Below are 17,973 nucleotides of genomic sequence, written 5' to 3'. Positions count from 1 at the left end.
AAATATCCAGACAACTGCCCTTGAATCTGTATTTGTACTCACAACACTGCCTACATTGGGGAAAAAAAGCTTCCAATCAGTATGGTAGGAAGTTTTGAAACATCTTGGAGAGGTTCCTCAATTATCACGATTTACCCCTATTTGTGTTAATACTAACTTTACACCTGGGACTCAGGATGCTGGATTCAAAGTTTGGGAAACAAAAGGTTTGTGTACGGTGGGAGATTTATTCAGTAATGACACTATACTTAGTTTCCAGGAAATAAAACAAAAGTTTAATCTGCCTATAACTTATATCTCCAAAATCTGTATTTTATTAACAAGATATAACATCATTCCTCTTTAATGCCCCAAGTTTAATGTTATTTTGGGGAAAAGTTTTAGATCATTTGTTCCTGTTGTTGAAACAAAAACGTTGCCAAATGTCCTAAACTCTGTATACTACATATTTTCCCTGCAACGTGACCTTTCAAAGCTATGGAAAATATAGCTTTGTTGATATTGAGTTTATTACAAGCTAAAGTAAAAAAAAAAATCTAATTCATTCTTCTGTGTGTGTGTGTGTGTGTGTGTGTGTGTGTGTGTGTGTGTGTGTGTGTGTGTGTGTGTCTGTCTTACCTTAATGTCGAAAGTGGCTTGAGGCGTGAAATCTGTGTAGGTCCTCGCTGACACAATCACTCTGCTCCCCTACACACAGGAGATAATGAGAAAACACACACACACAAAACCAGGGTTCTGCACTGTTGAAAAATTCTCGAGTGGTCATTACTCCCAAACCACACCCCTTACCCACTACATAGGCCACACAAACACCTGCACATGTGGGCGTGTCCCAAACCACACCCCTTACCCACTACATAGGCCACACAAACACCTGCACATGTGGGCGTGTCCCAAACCACACCCCTTACCCACTACATAGGCCACACAAACACCTGCACATGTGGCGTGTCCCAAACCACACCCTTACCCACTACATAGGCCACAAAACACCTGCACATGTGGGCGTGTCCCAAACCACACCCTTACCCACTACATAGGCCACACAAACACCTGCACATGTGGCGTGTCCCAAACCACACCTTACCCACTACATAGGCCACACAAACACCTGCACATGTGGGCGTGTCCCAAACCACACCCCTTACCCACTACATAGGCCACACAAACACCTGCACATGTGGCGTGTCCCAAACCACACCCCTTACCCTCTACATAGGCCACACAAACACCTGCACATGTGGGCGTGTCCCAAACCACACCCCTTACCCACTACATAGGCCACACAAACACCTGCACATGTGGGCGTGTCCCAAACCACACCCCTTACCCACTACATAGGCCACACAAACACCTGCACGTGGGCGTGTCCCAAACCACACCCTTACCCACTACATAGGCCACACAAACACTGCACATGTGGGCGTGTCCCAAACCACACCCCCTATCCACTACATAGGCCACACAAACACCTGCACATGTGGGCGTGTCCCAAACCACACCCCCTACCCACTACATAGGCCACACAAACACCTGCACGTGGGCGTGTCCCAAACCACACCCCTACCCACTACATAGGCCACACAAACACCTGCACATGTGGGCGTGTCCCAAACCACACCCCTTTCCCTCTACACAGGCCACACAAACACCTGCACATGTGGGCGTGTCCCAAACCACATCCCTTTCCCTCTACATAGGCCACACAAACACCTGCACATACTGGCATGTTATCAGTAAGGTACACAACCACCACCTACACCACTAACACATTAACCTCCACAACCACCACCTACACCACTAACACATCAACCTCCACAACCATACACAACCACCTACACCACTAACACATCAACCGCCACAACCATACACAACCACCACCTACACCACTAACACATCAACCGCCACAACCATACACAACCACCACCTACACCACTAACACATCAACCTCCACAACCACCACCACCACTAACACATCAACCTCACACCCATCCACAACCACCACCTACACCACTAACACATCAACCTCCACACCCATCCACAACCACCACCTACACCACTAACACATCAACCTCCACACCCATACACAACCACCACCTACACCACTAACACATCAACCTCCACAACCATACACAACCACCACCTACACCACCAACACATCAACCACCACAACCATACACAACCACCACCTACACCACTAACACATCAACCTCCACAACCATACACACCACCACCTACACTAACACATCAACCTCCACATCCATACACAACCACCACCTACACCACTAACACATCAACCTCCACACCCATACACAACCACCACCTACACCACTAACACATCAACCGCCACAACCATACACAACCACCACCTACACCACTAACACATCAACCTCCACAAGCATACACAACCACCACCTACACCACTAACACATCAACCTCCACACCCATACACAACCACCACCTACACCACTAACACATCAACCTCCACACCCATACACAACCACCACCTACACCACTAACACATCAACCTCCACAACCATACACAACCACCACCTACACCACCAACACATCAACCTCCACACCATACACAACCACCACCTACACCACTAACACATCAACCTCCACACCCATCCACAACCACCACCTACACCACTAACACATCAACCTCCACACCCATCCACAACCACCACCTACACCACTAACACATCAACCTCCACACCCATCCACAACCACCACCTACACCACTAACATCAACCTCCACACCCATCACAACCACCACCTACACCACTAAGACATCAACCTCCACCCATCCACAACCACCACCTACACCACTACACATCAACCTCCACACCCATCCACAACCACCACCTACACCACTAAGACATCAACCTCCACACCCATCCACAACCACCACCTACACCACTAACACATCAACCTCCACACCCATCCACAACCACCACCTACACCACTAACACATCAACCTCCACACCCATCCACAACCACCACCTACACCACTAACACATCAACCTCCACACCCATCCACAACCACCACCTACACCACCAACACATCAACCTCCACAAGCATACACAACCACCACCTACACCACTAACACATCAACCTCCACACCCATACACAACCACCACCTACACCACTAACACATCAACCTCCACAACCACCACCTACACCACTAACACATCAACCTCCACACCCATCACAACCACCACCTACACCACTAACACATCAACCTCCACACCCATACACAACCACCACCTACACCACTAACACATCAACCATCACACCCATACACAACCACCACCTACACCACTAACATCAACCTCCACACCCATGCACAACCACCACCTACACCACTAATACATCAACCTCCACAACCATACACAACCACCACCTACACCACCAACACATCAACCTCCACCCATACACAACCACCACTAACACATCAACCTCCACACCCATGCACAACCACCACCTACACCACTAACACACCAACCACAGGCATAGATAGATATAATTCACACAAAAATGACGTCTTACCTCAGATACAAGCTCAGCTCCTTAGAGGGGTGAGTGTGGGTGTGTATGAGTAAGTGTGTGTGTGTATGTGTGTGTGTATGAGTGAGTGTGAGTGTGTGTATGAGTGAGTGTGTGTGTAGGTTTGTGTGTTTGTATAGTGAGTGTGTGTGTAGGTTGTGTGTGTGTGTGTGTATGGTGAGTGTGTGTGTGTGTGTGTGAGTGAGTGTGTGTGTAGGTTTGTGTGTGTGTGTGAGTGAGTGTGTGTGGTGTGTGTGTGTATGAGTGAGTGTGTGTAGGTGTGTGTGTGTGAGTGAGTGTGTGTAGGTTTGTGTGTGTGTGAGTAAGTGTGTGTGTGTGTGTGTGTATGAGTGAGTGTGAGTGTGTGTGAGTGAGTGTGTGTAGGTTTGTGTGTGTGTGTGTAGGTGTGTGTGTGTGAGTGTGTGTGTAGGTTTGTGTGTGTGTATGAGTAAGTGTGTGTAGGTGTGTGTGTGTGTATGAGTGAGTGTGTGTAGGTGTGTAGGTTGTGTGTGTGTGTAGGTGTGTGTGTATGGTGAGTGTGTGTAGGTTTGTGTGTGTATGAGTGAGTGTGTGTAGGTTTGTGTGTGTGTGTATGAGTGAGTGTGTGTAGGTGTGTGTGTGTGTGTATGTATGAGTGAGTGTGTGTGTGTGTGTATGAGTGCGTGTGTGTAGGTGTGTGTGTATGAGTGAGTGTGTGTAGGTGTGTGTGTGTATGAGTGAGTGTGTGTAGGTGTGTGTGTGAGTGAGTGTGTGTAGGTTTGTGTGTGTGTGAGTAAGTGTGTGTAGGTGTGTGTGTTTGTATGAGTGAGTGTGTGTGTAGGTGTGTAGGTTTGTGTGTGTGTGTGTGTGTGTGTGTATGAGTGAGTGTAGGTTTGTGTGTGTGTGTATGAGTGTGTGTGTAGGTTTGTGTGTGTGTATGAGTGAGTGTGTGTAGGTGTGTGTGTGTGTATGAGTGAGTGTGTGTAGGTGTGTGTGTGTATGAGTGAGTGTGTGTAGGTTTGTGTGTGTGTGTATGAGTAAGTGTGTGTGTGTGTGTGTTTGTATGAGTGAGTGTGTGTAGGTGAGTAGGTTTGTGTGTGTGTGTAGGTGTGTGTGTGTATGAGTGAGTGTAGGTTTGTGTGTGTATGAGTGAGTGTGTGTGGTTTGTGTGTGTGTGAGTGAGTGTGTGTGTAGGTGTGTGTGTGTGTGTGAGTGTGTGTAGGTGTGTGTGTGTGTGTATGAGTGAGTGTGTGTAGGTTTGTGTGTGTGAGTGTGTGTGTAGGTGTGTGTGTGTGGTGTGTGTGTGTGTGTGTGTGTGTGTGAGTGAGTGTGTGTAGGTGTGTGTGTGAGTGAGTGTGTGTGTAGGTGTGTGTGTGTGTATGAGTGAGTGTGTGGTGTGTGTGTGTGTGTGTGTGTATAAGTGAGTGTGTAGGTTTGTGTGTGTGTATAAGTGAGTGTGTGAGTGTGTGCGGAGGGAGGGAGAGAGAGAGAGAGAGAGAGAGAGAGAGAGAGAGAGAGAGAGATTAGTAATTAACACTAGTTAGCATTGCTATCTTCTGTAGAGGTAAATTAATTTCTGAGGTAATGTAAGAATTAGCCGGTAACTGTGCTATGTGTTAAATGTTCCCTGTAATTACATACATTATTATTATTAGTTGTATAACAGTGTTAGCTTAGCCGGCTAGCTGTCAGTATGACGGTCAGTGTTAGCTTAGCCGGCTAGCTGTCAGTATGACGGTCAGTGTTAGCTTAGCCGGCTAGCTGTCGGTATGACGGTCAGTGTTAGCTTAGCCGGCTAGCTGTCGGTATGACGGTCAGTGTTAGCTTAGCCGGCTAGCTGTCGGTATGACGGTCAGTGTTAGCTTAGCCGGCTAGCTGTCAGTATGACGGTCAGTGTTAGCTTAGCCGGCTAGCTGTCAGTATGACGGTCAGTGTTAGCTTAGCCGGCTGGCTGTCGGTATGACGGTCAGTGTTAGCTTAGCCGGCTAGCTGTCAGTATGACGGTCAGTGTTAGCTTAGCCGGCTAGCTGTCAGTAAGACAGCGCTCACATTAGCTAGTAGACTATATAGTCTATAGCAGTGATGCTAATAAACACAGAGTAAAGTCACACATTTCATCTCCTGTACACCACTGTCCTCAAGGTAACGTGTGTGTGTGTGTATGTGTGTGTGTGTGTGTGTGTGTGTATGTGTGTGTGTGTGTGTGAAGGTCACTACGGATTCTCTGTAACTTTACGACACATTTTACACACCTGCAATAAAATATTATTAATAATAATAATAATAATAACCTACATTCCGGAGACACCTCCTCTCACCACTGTGGAGATCAGACTCAACATCTTCCTCATATCACCAACACACACACACACGCACACACACACACACACACCCCCCCCGAGGAACTGAATGACACACACGCACACGCGCACACAGCGGGTTGCCTTTCTGATCACTCTGAAATCCGCACAAAGTTTCCATCCCCTTGTCTTGATCTATCTGCAAAAAGAAACCTGGTGAGGAACCAGACTCATAAGGAATCCATCCTCAACCTCAACACTGACTGTTCATTCATTACTGTTAAGGTTTTCTCGGATCACTGGTGAACCTGTTCATGGTGATTGTAGAAAACCACTGTATCATACTGTTTCTATCAATTACAGTCCAGATCCATCTTCATGGTTCTTCATGTGAAAACACGAAGCAGCACAGACTGGTGAAGAGGACTTCATCCAGAGCAAGAGCACCAGGATTAATCAGGCAGATCTCTAGAGAAGGAAGAGACAAGAACATGGACAGGAGGTGTGTGTGTGTGTGTGTGTGTGTGTGTGTGTGTGTGTGTGTGTGTGTACACCACTAACATCAACCTCCACACCCATACACAACCACCACCTACACCACTAACACATCAACCTTCACACCCATACACAACCACCACCTACACCACTAACACATGAACCTCCACACCCATCCACAACCACCACCTACACCACTAACACATCAACCTCCACACCCATCCACCACCTACACCACTAACACATCAACCTCCACCCATACACAACCACCACCTACACCACTAACACATCAACCTCCACACCCATCCACAACCACCACCTACACCACTAACACATCAACCTCCACACCCATCCACAACCACCACCTACCACTAACACATCAACCTCCACATCCATACACAACCACCACCTACACCACTAACACATCAACCTTCACATCCATCCACAACCACCACCTACACCACTAACACATCAACCTCCACACCCATCCACAACCACCACCTACACCACTAACACATCAACCTCCACACCCATACACAACCACCACCTACACCACTAACACATCAACCTTCACACCCATACACAACCACCACCTACACCACTAACACATGAACCTCCACACCCATCCACAACCACCACCTACACCACTAACACATCAACCTCCACACCCATCCACCACCTACACCACTAACACATCAACCTCCACACCCATACACAACCACCACCTACACCACTAACACATCAACCTCCACACCCATACACAACCACCACCTACACCACTAACACATCAACCTCCACACCCATACACACCACCACCTACACCACTAACACATCAACCTCCACCCATCCACCACCTACACCACTAACACATCAACCTCCACACCATACACAACCACCACCTACACCATACACATCCACCACCTACACCACTAACACATCAACCGCCACAACCATACACAACCACCACCTACACCACTAACACATCAACCTCACACCCATCCACAACCACCACCTACACCACTAACACATCAACCTCCACACCCATCCACAACCACCACCTACACCACTAACACATCAACCTCCACACCCATCCACAACCACCACCTACACCACTAAGACATCAACCTCCACCCATCCACAACCACCACCTACACCACTAACATCAACCTCCACACCCATCCACAACCACCACCTACACCACTAACACATCAACCTCCACACCCATCCACAACCACCACCTACACCACTAACACATCAACCTCCACACCCATCCACCACCTACACCACTAACACATCAACCTCCACAACCATACACAACCACCACCTACACCATACACATCCACCACCTACACCACTAACACATCAACCGCCACAACCATACACAACCACCACCACCACTAACACATCAACCTCCACACCCATCCACAACCACCACCTACACCACTAACACATCAACCTCCACACCCATCCACAACCACCACCTACACCACTAACATCAACCTCCACACCCATCCACAACCACCACCTACACCACTAAGACATCAACCTCCACACCCATCCACAACCACCACCTACACCACTAACACATCAACCTCACACCCATACACAACCACCACCTACACCACTAACACATCAACCTCCACACCCATCCACAACCACCACCTACACCACTAACACATCAACCTCCACACCCATCCACAACCACCACCTACACCACTAACACATCAACCTCCACATCCATACACAACCACCACCTACACCACTAACACATCAACCTTCACACCCATCCACAACCACCACCACTAACACATCAACCTCCACACCCATCCACAACCACCACCTACACCACTAACACATCAACCTCCACCCATCCACAACCACCACCTACACCACTAACACATCAACCTCCACATCCATACACAACCACCACCTACACCACTAACACATCAACCTTCACACCCATACACAACCACCACCTACACCACTAACACATCAACCTCCACACCCATCCACAACCACCACCTACACCACTAACACATCAACCTCCACACCCATACACAACCACCACCTACACCACTAACACATCAACCTTCACACCCATACACAACCACCACCTACACCACTAACACATGAACCTCCACACCCATCCACAACCACCACCTACACCACTAACACATCAACCTCCACACCCATCCACCACCTACACCACTAACACATCAACCTCCACACCCATACACAACCACCACCTACACCACTAACACATCAACCTCCACACCCATACACAACCACCACCTACACCACTAACACATCAACCTCCACACCCATACACCACCTACACCACTAACACATCAACCTCCACAACCATACACAACCACCACCTACACCATACACATCCACCACCTACACCACTAACATCAACCTCCACAACCATACACAACCACCACCACCACTAACACATCAACCTCCACACCCATCCACAACCACCACCTACACCACTAACACATCAACCTCCACACCCATCCACAACCACCACCTACACCACTAACACATCAACCTCCACACCCATACACAACCACCACCTACACCACTAACACATCAACCTCCACACCCATCCACAACCACCACCTACACCACTAACACATCAACCTCCACACCCATCCACCACCTACACCACTAACACATCAACCTCCACACCCATACACAACCACCTACACCACTAACACATCAACCTCCACACCCATACACAACCACCACCTACACCACTAACACATCAACCTCCACACCCATACACAACCACCTACACCACTAACACATCAACCTCCACACCCATCCACCACCTACACCACTAACACATCAACCTCCACACCCATCCACAACCACCACCTACACCACTAACACATCAACCTCCACACCCATCACAACCACCACCTACACCACTAACACATCAACCTCCACACCCATCCACAACCACCACCTACACCACTAACATCAACCTCCACACCCATCCACAACCACCACCTACACCACTAACACATCAACCTCCACACCCATCCACAACCACCACCTACACCACTAACACATCAACCTCCACACCCATACACAACCACCACCTACACCACTAACACATCAACCTTCACACCCATACACAACCACCACCTACACCACTAATGTTAGCTTAGCCGGCTAGCTGTCAGTATGACGGTCAGTGTTAGCTTAGCCGGCTAGCTGTCGGTATGACGGTCAGTGTTAGCTTAGCCGGCTAGCTGTCGGTATGACGGTCAGTGTTAGCTTAGCCGGCTGGCTGTCGGTATGACGGTCAGTGTTAGCTTAGCCGGCTAGCTGTCAGTATGACGGTCAGTGTTAGCTTAGCCGGCTAGCTGTCAGTATGACGGTCAGTGTTAGCTTAGCCGGCTGGCTGTCGGTATGACGGTCAGTGTTAGCTTAGCCGGCTAGCTGTCAGTATGACGGTCAGTGTTAGCTTAGCCGGCTGGCTGTCAGTAAGACAGCGCTCACATTAGCTAGTAGACTATATAGTCTATAGCAGTGATGCTAATAAACACTGAGTAAAGTCACACATTTCATCTCCTGTACACCACTGTCCTCAAGGTAACGTGTGTGTGTGTGTGTATGTGTGTGTGTATATGTGTGTGTGTGTGTGTGTGAAGGTCACTACGGATTCTCTGTAACTTTACGACACATTTTACACACCTGCAATAAAATATTATTAATAATAATAATAATAATAATAATAATAATAACCTACATTCCGGGAGACACCTCCTCTCACCACTGTGGAGATCAGACTCAACATCTTCCTCATATCACCAACACACACACACCCCGAGGAACTGAATGACACACACGCACACGCACACAGCGGGTTGCCTTTCTGATCACTCTGAAATCCGCACAAAGTTTCCATCCCCTTGTCTTGATCTATCTGCAAAAAGAAACCTGGTGAGGAACCAGACTCATAAGGAATCCATCCTCAACCTCAACACTGACTGTTCATTCATTACTGTTAAGGTTTTCTCCGGATCACTGGTGAACCTGTTCATGGTGATTGTAGAAAACCACTGTATCATACTGTTTCTATCAATTACAGTCCAGATCCATCTTCATGGTTCTTCATGTGAAAACACGAAGCAGCACAGACTGGTGAAGAGGACTTCATCCAGAGCAAGAGCACCAGGATTAATCAGGCAGATCTCTAGAAGGAAGAGACAAGAACATGGACAGGAGAGTGTGTGTGTGTGTGTGTGTGTGTGTGTGTGTGTGTGTGTGTGTGTTTGGGGGGAAGGGGGGTAAAGCAGGTAAAGGAGATTAGGGTGAAGGTGATGGTGGTGTATATGAAGGTGAGGAAGGTGAAGATGAAGGTGGTTGTTATGAAGGTAAGGATGATGGTCATAATGGTAATAAAGGCGATGAAGGTGAAGATGATGGTGGTGAACATGAAGGTGATGAAGGTGAAGATGATGGTGGTGAACATGAAGGTGATGAAGGTGATGAAGGTGAAGGTGATGGTGGTGTATATGAAGGTGAGGAAGGTGAAGATGAAGGTGGTTGTTATGAAGGTAAGGATGATGGTCATAATGGTAATAAAGGCGATGAAGGTGAAGATGATGGTCGTGAACATGAAGGTGATGAAGGTGAAGATGATGGTGGTGAACATGAAGGTGATGAAGGTGAAGGTGATGATCATGATAGTAATGAAGGTGAATGTAAAGAAGATATGAGGAAAGGTGATGAAGATCATGATGGTAATAAGGATGAAGAATGTAGAGGTGATGAAGATCATGATAATTCTATTGATGAAGGTGGTTAGATAGATAAACTTTAATGATCCCGAAGGAAATTCCAAGTGGCCAGCCGTACATCATCCAGTTGTGATGAAAGTGAAGATCATGATGGTAATGAAGATGATGGTGATAGTGGTGAACATGAGGATGATGAAAGTGAAGATGATGAATAATAATAATAATAATAATTATTATTATTATTATTATTATTGGATTAATAATAAAACACGAAATTGTTTTAAAACTGTCAGTGCGATAATAAACACAGAGGGGATTCACTAACAAAACATGGCAACACACACACACACACACACACACACACACACACACACACACACACACACACACACACACACACACACACACAGCGCCCCTTGCAGGACTGGAGGAGTGAATGCAGTCCGGGTTCTGTCCCGAATCATTTCCGAAGTGCGCTGAACAGAGGCCCTGTGTTTTGTGAGTAAGTATGAAGTGTGGCGCTGTGGTGGATTAGTGCACTGTGTAGTGCACAGGGAGTGATTTAGGACCGAACCCCTGATCCGCTCCCGTCCCACTTCCTGCTCTGAGGAACACAGACGTGGAGTTTCACCTGCACGATCTGCGGAGGAAACCGAAAACATCATGAGGAGCGTGGAGATGTGGATAGCGTGTGTGTGTGTGGTGTGTGTGGGGTTGAAGTGTGTACTCGCGGAGGAAGGGAATGGGAGAAAGGAGCAGGAGTGTTACAACTACGCAGGAGGACACGTGTATCCCGGAGAGGCGACCAGAGTCCCCGTGTCTGATCACTCACTCCACCTGAGCAAGGCCAAGAGTGAGACACACACACACACACACACACACTCTCTCTCTCTCTCTCTCTCTCACACACACACACACACACACACACACACACACACACACACACACACAGCGACCAGAGTCCCCTTGTCTGATCACTCACTCCACCTGAGCAAGGCCAAGAGTGAGAGACACACACTCACTCACTCACACACACACACACACTCACTCACTCCACCTGAGCAAGGCCAAGAGTGAGACACACACTCACTCACACACACACACACACACACTCACTCACTCCACCTGAGCAAGGCCAAGAGTGAGACAGACACACACACACAGCTGCTGTGTGTTAGAGTAAGGTTGTCTGTGTGTGTTTATTTAGCAGTGAACTACAGTCAATATTTACACTAAGTCCTCTGTGTCAGGTGTGTGAGAGAGAGGTGTGGATGATGATGATGATGATGATGGTGGAGGTGAGGATGGAGGTGATGAGGATGATGATGATGGTGGAGGTGATGATGATGGAGGAGATGGAGGTGTTGATGGAGATGGAGGTGTTGATGATGATGATGATGATGGTCGAGGTGATAATGATGGAGATGGAGGTGTTGATGATCATGGAGGTGGTGATGATGATGATGATGATGGAGGTGATGATGATGATGATGGAGGTGATGATGGAGATGGAGGTGTTGATGATGATGATTGAGGTGATGATGATGGAGGTGGTGATGATGATGGAGATGGAGGTGGTGATGATCATGGAGGTGGTGATGATGATAATGATGGAGATGGAGGTGTTGATGATGATGGAGATGGAGGTGTTGATGATGATGATGGAGGTGATGATGATGGAGGTGGTGATGATGATTGAGATGGAGGTGGTGATGATGGAGATTGAGGTGTTGATGATGATGTTGATGATGGAGGTGATGATGATGATGGAGGTGGTGATGATGGAGATTGAGGTGTTGATGATGATGATGGAGGTGATGATGATGGAGGTGATGATGGAGATGAGGTGTTGATGATGATGATGGAGGTGATGATGGAGGTGGTGATGATGGAGATGGAGGTGGTGATGATCATGGAGGTGGTGATGATGGAGGTGGTGATGATGATGATTGAGATGGAGGTGGTGATGATGGAGATTGAGGTGTTGATGATGGAGGTGGTGATGATGATGGAGGTGGTGATGATGATGGAGATGGAGGTGTTGATGATGGAGATGGAGGTGTTGATGATGGAGATGGTGATGATGGAGATGGAGGTGGTAATGATGATGATGATGGAGGTGGTGATGATGGAGATTGAGGTAATGATGATGATGTTCCTCTGTATCAGTATCGAAGCCAGCCCCGAGTTGGGAGGGAACTGCTGTCATCAACGGGGAATTTAAAGATCTGAAACTCTCTGACTACAAGGGGAGATACCTCATCTTCTTCTTCTACCCTCTCGACTTGTGAGTGTTTCTCTCTCTCTTACACACACACACACACACACACACACACACACACACACACACACACAAATAGACTGCTGTTTTACAATTTTTATTCCCAATATTATGGTGATGATTACTGTACACTTCTCACTGTGTGTGTGTGTGTGTGTGTGTGTGTGTGGGTGTTCAGCACGTTCGTCTGTCCCACTGAGATCATTGCTTTTAGTGACCGAGTTCACGAGTTTCACGCCATTAATGCAGACGTCGTAGCGTGTTCAGTCGACTCCCAGTTCACACACCTGGCCTGGTAAGGACACGCCCACTCATAATGTGGCCACACCCCTTTTACCTTCAGTGTTCTCAAGTGACATTTAATACAGAGGGGGTTTTAAGTGTGTGTGCGTGTGTGCGTGTGTGCGTGTGTGCGTGTGTGTGTGCGTGTGTGTGTGTGTGTGTCAGGATTAACACACCTAGGAAACAGGGAGGACTCGGACCGTTGAAGATCCCTCTGCTGTCTGATCTCACACATCAGATCGCCAAGGACTATGGAGTCTATCTGGAGGACCAGGGACACACACTCAGGTACACACACACACACACACACACACACACACACACACACACACACACACACACTGTGCCTTTTCCTCCAAGTATTTGAGATGCGATGAACCTTATTGTGGTGAATATTCATGTTCCAGCAGAGTATAAATATATAATAAACTACACGATCAGCATCACATCATTTAAACTGTAAAAACGTGTTCTTGCAGTTAAACAGTAATAAGTGTAGATTTTAGTGTTTTGCTGCTCAGAGATGAAGCTGTTTCATACAGGGAGTGAGAGATGTTCTGCAGTAATGATGATAGTTTAGCTCCCATCCTCCTTCTCACACCTCCTGTACAGTGTCCAGGGGAATCCCCAGGACTGAGCTGATCAGCTTGTTCAGTCTCCTCCTGTCTGCAGTAGAGATGCTGCTACACCAGCAGACCACACCACAGAAGATGGCTGAAGCCACCACAGAGTCAAAAAAGGTCTTCAGTAGCTCTCCCTGCACTCCTGAAGACCTCAGTCTCCTCAGCAGAGTCTGCTATTTCCTCTCTTATAAATCTCATTTAATGGTGTGTGTGTGTGTGTGTGTGTGTGTGTGTGTGTGTGTGTGTGTAGAGGTTTGTTCATTATCGATGGTAAAGGAACACTGCGTCAGATCACCATGAATGACCTGCCTGTAGGACGTTCAGTGGATGAAACACTGCGCCTGGTGCAGGCCTTCCAATACACTGATAAACATGGAGAAGGTACACGCACACACACACGCACACACACACACACACACACACACGCACACACACATGAGTATATAAATATTTAGTATATTTAAGTACATGGAGCAGTGTGACTGAGCCATTAGGATTGAAGAAGAAGAAGTTCATGGAGCAGTGTGTTTCCCTGTGCATTATTATTATAAACTCTGGACCGGTGGTAAACACTGGAAGGTGGTCCTCACAGTTCTGACTGTTGTAGCTGCTGTAGTGTAGTGTAGAAACTTTTACACATTGAAAATTAAATCTCGGATCCGTGGAGAACTCTGTCTCACAATCAGCAGCAGAACATGCAGATGAAGCAGAGGAGCCTCGTTCATACACCAACAGCTTCCACGTGGTCACCGGTGGATGCACCAGACGTGTTAGATGTTTACCAGAGATAAAGTCGGAATTGCGAGAGAAAAAAGGTGTAATTATGCAGTTGGGTTTTTTTGGGCTTCCGTACAACAAGAATGAAAAGTGGAGGAGAGAAAACTGAGGGTTGAGCAGAAGATTCAGAGCAAAGTATAGGATATTTCCAAATGGGATCATTTCAGTCTAAAACATAAACATCTACTTTATAAAGTCATTTGTGACACATTTCTATTTTTATTTATTATTTTATTGATCATATCACAGCAGGTCAGTTGGTTCAGTTTTCTGATATTCTTATAAAATTTCAGCAATAAACTCGTCTTACTTTCTCTCCATTTATTATTAATCTTTAATAAATAAAAAGTTTTTCTGATCGCATTAATCAGCAGAATAAACAGTAGAAATATATAATGAATGTAAAGTACAAACTATACACACTTTTATAAACAAATTTTACATTAACACTCCTGTGTGTGTGTGTGTGTGTGTGTGTGTGTGTGTGTGTGTGTGTGTGTGTGTGTGTGTGTGTGTGTGTGTGTGTTTAAACAGTTTGTCCAGCTGGCTGGAAACCTGGCAGTGACACGGTGAGTGTGTGTGTGTATGTGAGTGTGTGTGTGTGTGTGTGTGTGTGTGAGTGTGAACATGTGTGTAATATCTATCTCTCTCTCTCTCTCTCTCTCCTGTACAGATTATTCCGGATCCCTCGGGGAAGCTGAAATACTTTGATAAACTTAATTAAGTAAAATCACAGAATTAAAAAGATTAAGATGTTTTTTTTTTTTTTTTTAAACGACATCTTTATAATAAATTGAGAGAAATGTGTGAAAGTCAAATCCTGTTGGTACACACACACACACAAACACACACACACACACACACACACAAACACACAAAAACACTTCAGTAACATCGTCAATGTGTGATAAATGATGATTAAAGTTTTTGTAATCATTTTTTGTGTGTGGGTGTGTGTGCAGAGTCTGGCCATCCAATCAAAGTACGTGCAAATGCAGGTGTAGGGAGAAATTTGTTGGGTAAAGGGTGTAGGGTGAAAGGTGACGGGTGTAGGGTGAAAGGTGACGGGTGTGGGGTGAAAGGTGTAGGGTGAAAGGTGACGGGTGTGGGGTAAAGGTGTAGGGTGAAAGGTGACGGGTGTGGGGTAAAGGGTGTAGGGTGAAAGGTGACGGGTGTGGGGTAAAGGGTGTAGGGTGACGGGTGTGGGGTAAAGGGTGTAGGGTGAAAGGTGACGGGTGTGGGGTAAAGGGTGTAGGGTGAAAGGTGACAGGTGAAAGGAGCAGGCACATTTGGGCAGCAGTGGTTTTAAGGTCTCTGAGAGTTGAAGTAAGTGATGGTGGTTGAGGAACCTTTACATACACCAGAGAATCTTCAGATGTATAGGAATGAGAAGAAACAATTTCTGGAAAACACACACACACACACACCACTTTACACACTCGAGTCACACAACATGCAAATTTGTACACTTCTAACTTTCAAAGAAGGGAGTTGTTTATTTACATTGAGAGAGGGGAAGTGGGTGGAGCCAGGTCATGTGACAGGAGTTTATGCAAATGATAACCAAACTACAGAGGGATGAATGGAGGAGAGAAACACTGCAATACTTCAATACTTCTCCATCACTTTTTTATAGTGAGACGTACACCGGTAAAGCAGGTGTATTGTGCAGCGTGTGTGTGTGTGTGTGTGTGTGTGTGTGTGTGTAGCGCCCCCTGTGGGTCACTCACTACACCCGCTTTACTGAAACATTCTCTGTAACCCACATTTCATTTCTTAACCATGTCCTGATTGTAGTGTACTGAATGTGATTTGAGATACAGCCCCTGTTTACTATCATCATCAATTTTACCTGTTAAGGTACAGCTTCCTAATCTCCATACATCTTTAACACCAGAAAACACACACACACACCTTACAGGTTGTTACAGGGTAATGATGGTGGTTGTAACAATTTCACTGGTACGGCACTGGAAGAAAGACAGACATGTAAAAGTTTACCAAGCAGAGTTCTCCATCCTGGAGCTCTCCAGTATTCACGCAAGGGTTCCCCCGCACACTCGCGGCTCTGCACGTGCTCCTTCAGCGTCCACCCGAGTTTTCTCGTGGACCGGCCTTTTCCCGCGTCGCCCCGAGTTTACACGCCGGCCGACACGATGCTGCCGGTGGTGATGATGATGGTTCTAATGATGGTGGTGGTGGTAATTGATGATGATGGAGGTGATGGTGGTGGTGGTGGTGGTGATAATGGTTCTAATGAAAATGATGGTGGTAGTGGTGGTGGTGATGGTGGAGTGGTAATTGATGGTGGTGGTGGTGGTGGTGGTTGTGATGATGATAGTGGTGATGGTGATGACGATGATGGTTCTAATGATGGTGGTAGTGGTGGTTGTGATGATGGTTCTAATGATGATGATAATAATAGTGGTGATGATGATGGTTCTAATGATGGTGGTGGTGGTGATGATAATGATAGTGGTGATGATGATGGTTCTAATGATGGTGGTGGTGGTAATTGATGGTGGTGGTGGTAATTGATGGTGGTGGTGGTGGTGGTGGTGGTGATGATGATAATGGTTCTAATGATGATGATGGTGGTGGTGGTGATGATAATGATAGTGGAGATGATGATGGTTCTAATGATGGTGGTGGTGGTAATTGATGGTGGTGGTGGTGGTGGTGGTAATTGATGGTGGTGGTGGTGGTGGTGGTGATGGTTCTAATGATGATGACGGTGATGGTTCTAATGATGATGGTGGTGATGGTGGTGATGATGATGATGGTTCTAATGATGATGGTTCTAATGATGATGGTGGTGATGGTGGTAATTGATGATGATGGTTCTAATGATGATGGTTCTAATGATGATGGTTCTAATGATGGTGGTGGTGGTAATTGATGATGATGATGGTTCTAATGATGATGGTTC

General features: G+C 46.7%; 2 protein-coding genes across 7 annotated transcripts in view; one reads left to right on the top strand and one right to left on the bottom strand.

Annotated features, from left to right (window-relative positions):
• pdha1a (pyruvate dehydrogenase E1 subunit alpha 1a) overlaps positions 1-17,973 on the bottom strand; it is a 40,723-nt gene that overhangs the window by 12,724 nt on the left and 10,026 nt on the right. For 2 of the 6 annotated variants that reach the window (XR_006924408.1, XM_046839643.1), the window contains exons 2-4: positions 10,084-10,163; positions 3,554-3,570; positions 619-687 (exon numbers count right to left, since the gene is read on the bottom strand). Coding sequence is in view for 3 of the 6 variants with exons in the window: in XM_046839643.1 (XP_046695599.1) it covers positions 619-687; positions 3,554-3,570; positions 10,084-10,144 (147 nt within the window). In the remaining 3 variants the exon portion in view is untranslated. Of the gene's footprint in view, positions 1-618; positions 688-3,553; positions 3,571-5,820; positions 5,934-10,083; positions 10,164-17,973 lie in introns of those variants that run through there. The other 4 variants (XM_046839645.1, XM_046839644.1, XM_046839646.1 and 1 more) reach the window with 4 other exon arrangements.
• prdx4 (peroxiredoxin 4) lies at positions 11,650-15,980 on the top strand. The gene is made up of 7 exons (XM_046839660.1): positions 11,650-11,934; positions 13,251-13,368; positions 13,541-13,657; positions 13,810-13,932; positions 14,518-14,648; positions 15,579-15,613; positions 15,718-15,980. The coding sequence occupies exons 1-7, from the start codon at positions 11,745-11,747 to the stop codon at positions 15,766-15,768; spliced, it is 765 nt and encodes a 254-aa protein (XP_046695616.1). The 5' UTR covers positions 11,650-11,744; the 3' UTR covers positions 15,769-15,980.

This window comes from Silurus meridionalis, chromosome 25 (genome assembly GCF_014805685.1).
Source record: "Silurus meridionalis isolate SWU-2019-XX chromosome 25, ASM1480568v1, whole genome shotgun sequence".
NCBI lineage: Eukaryota > Metazoa > Chordata > Actinopteri > Siluriformes > Siluridae > Silurus > Silurus meridionalis.
The sequence above is the reverse complement of the archived record's forward strand: the minus strand, read 5'-3'. Positions and strand labels throughout refer to the sequence as shown.

Bases quoted from the DNA above. Each gene is read 5' to 3' on its own strand.
- prdx4 (XM_046839660.1), top strand. From the start codon at position 11,745: ATGAGGAGCGTGGAGATGTGGATAGCGTGTGTGTGTGTGGTGTGTGTG. The intron at 11,935-13,250 runs GTGAGACACACA...CCTCTGTATCAG, and splicing joins CCACCTGAGCAAGGCCAAGA to TATCGAAGCCAGCCCCGAGT. The intron at 13,933-14,517 runs GTACACACACAC...GTGTGTGTGTAG, and splicing joins GACCAGGGACACACACTCAG to AGGTTTGTTCATTATCGATG.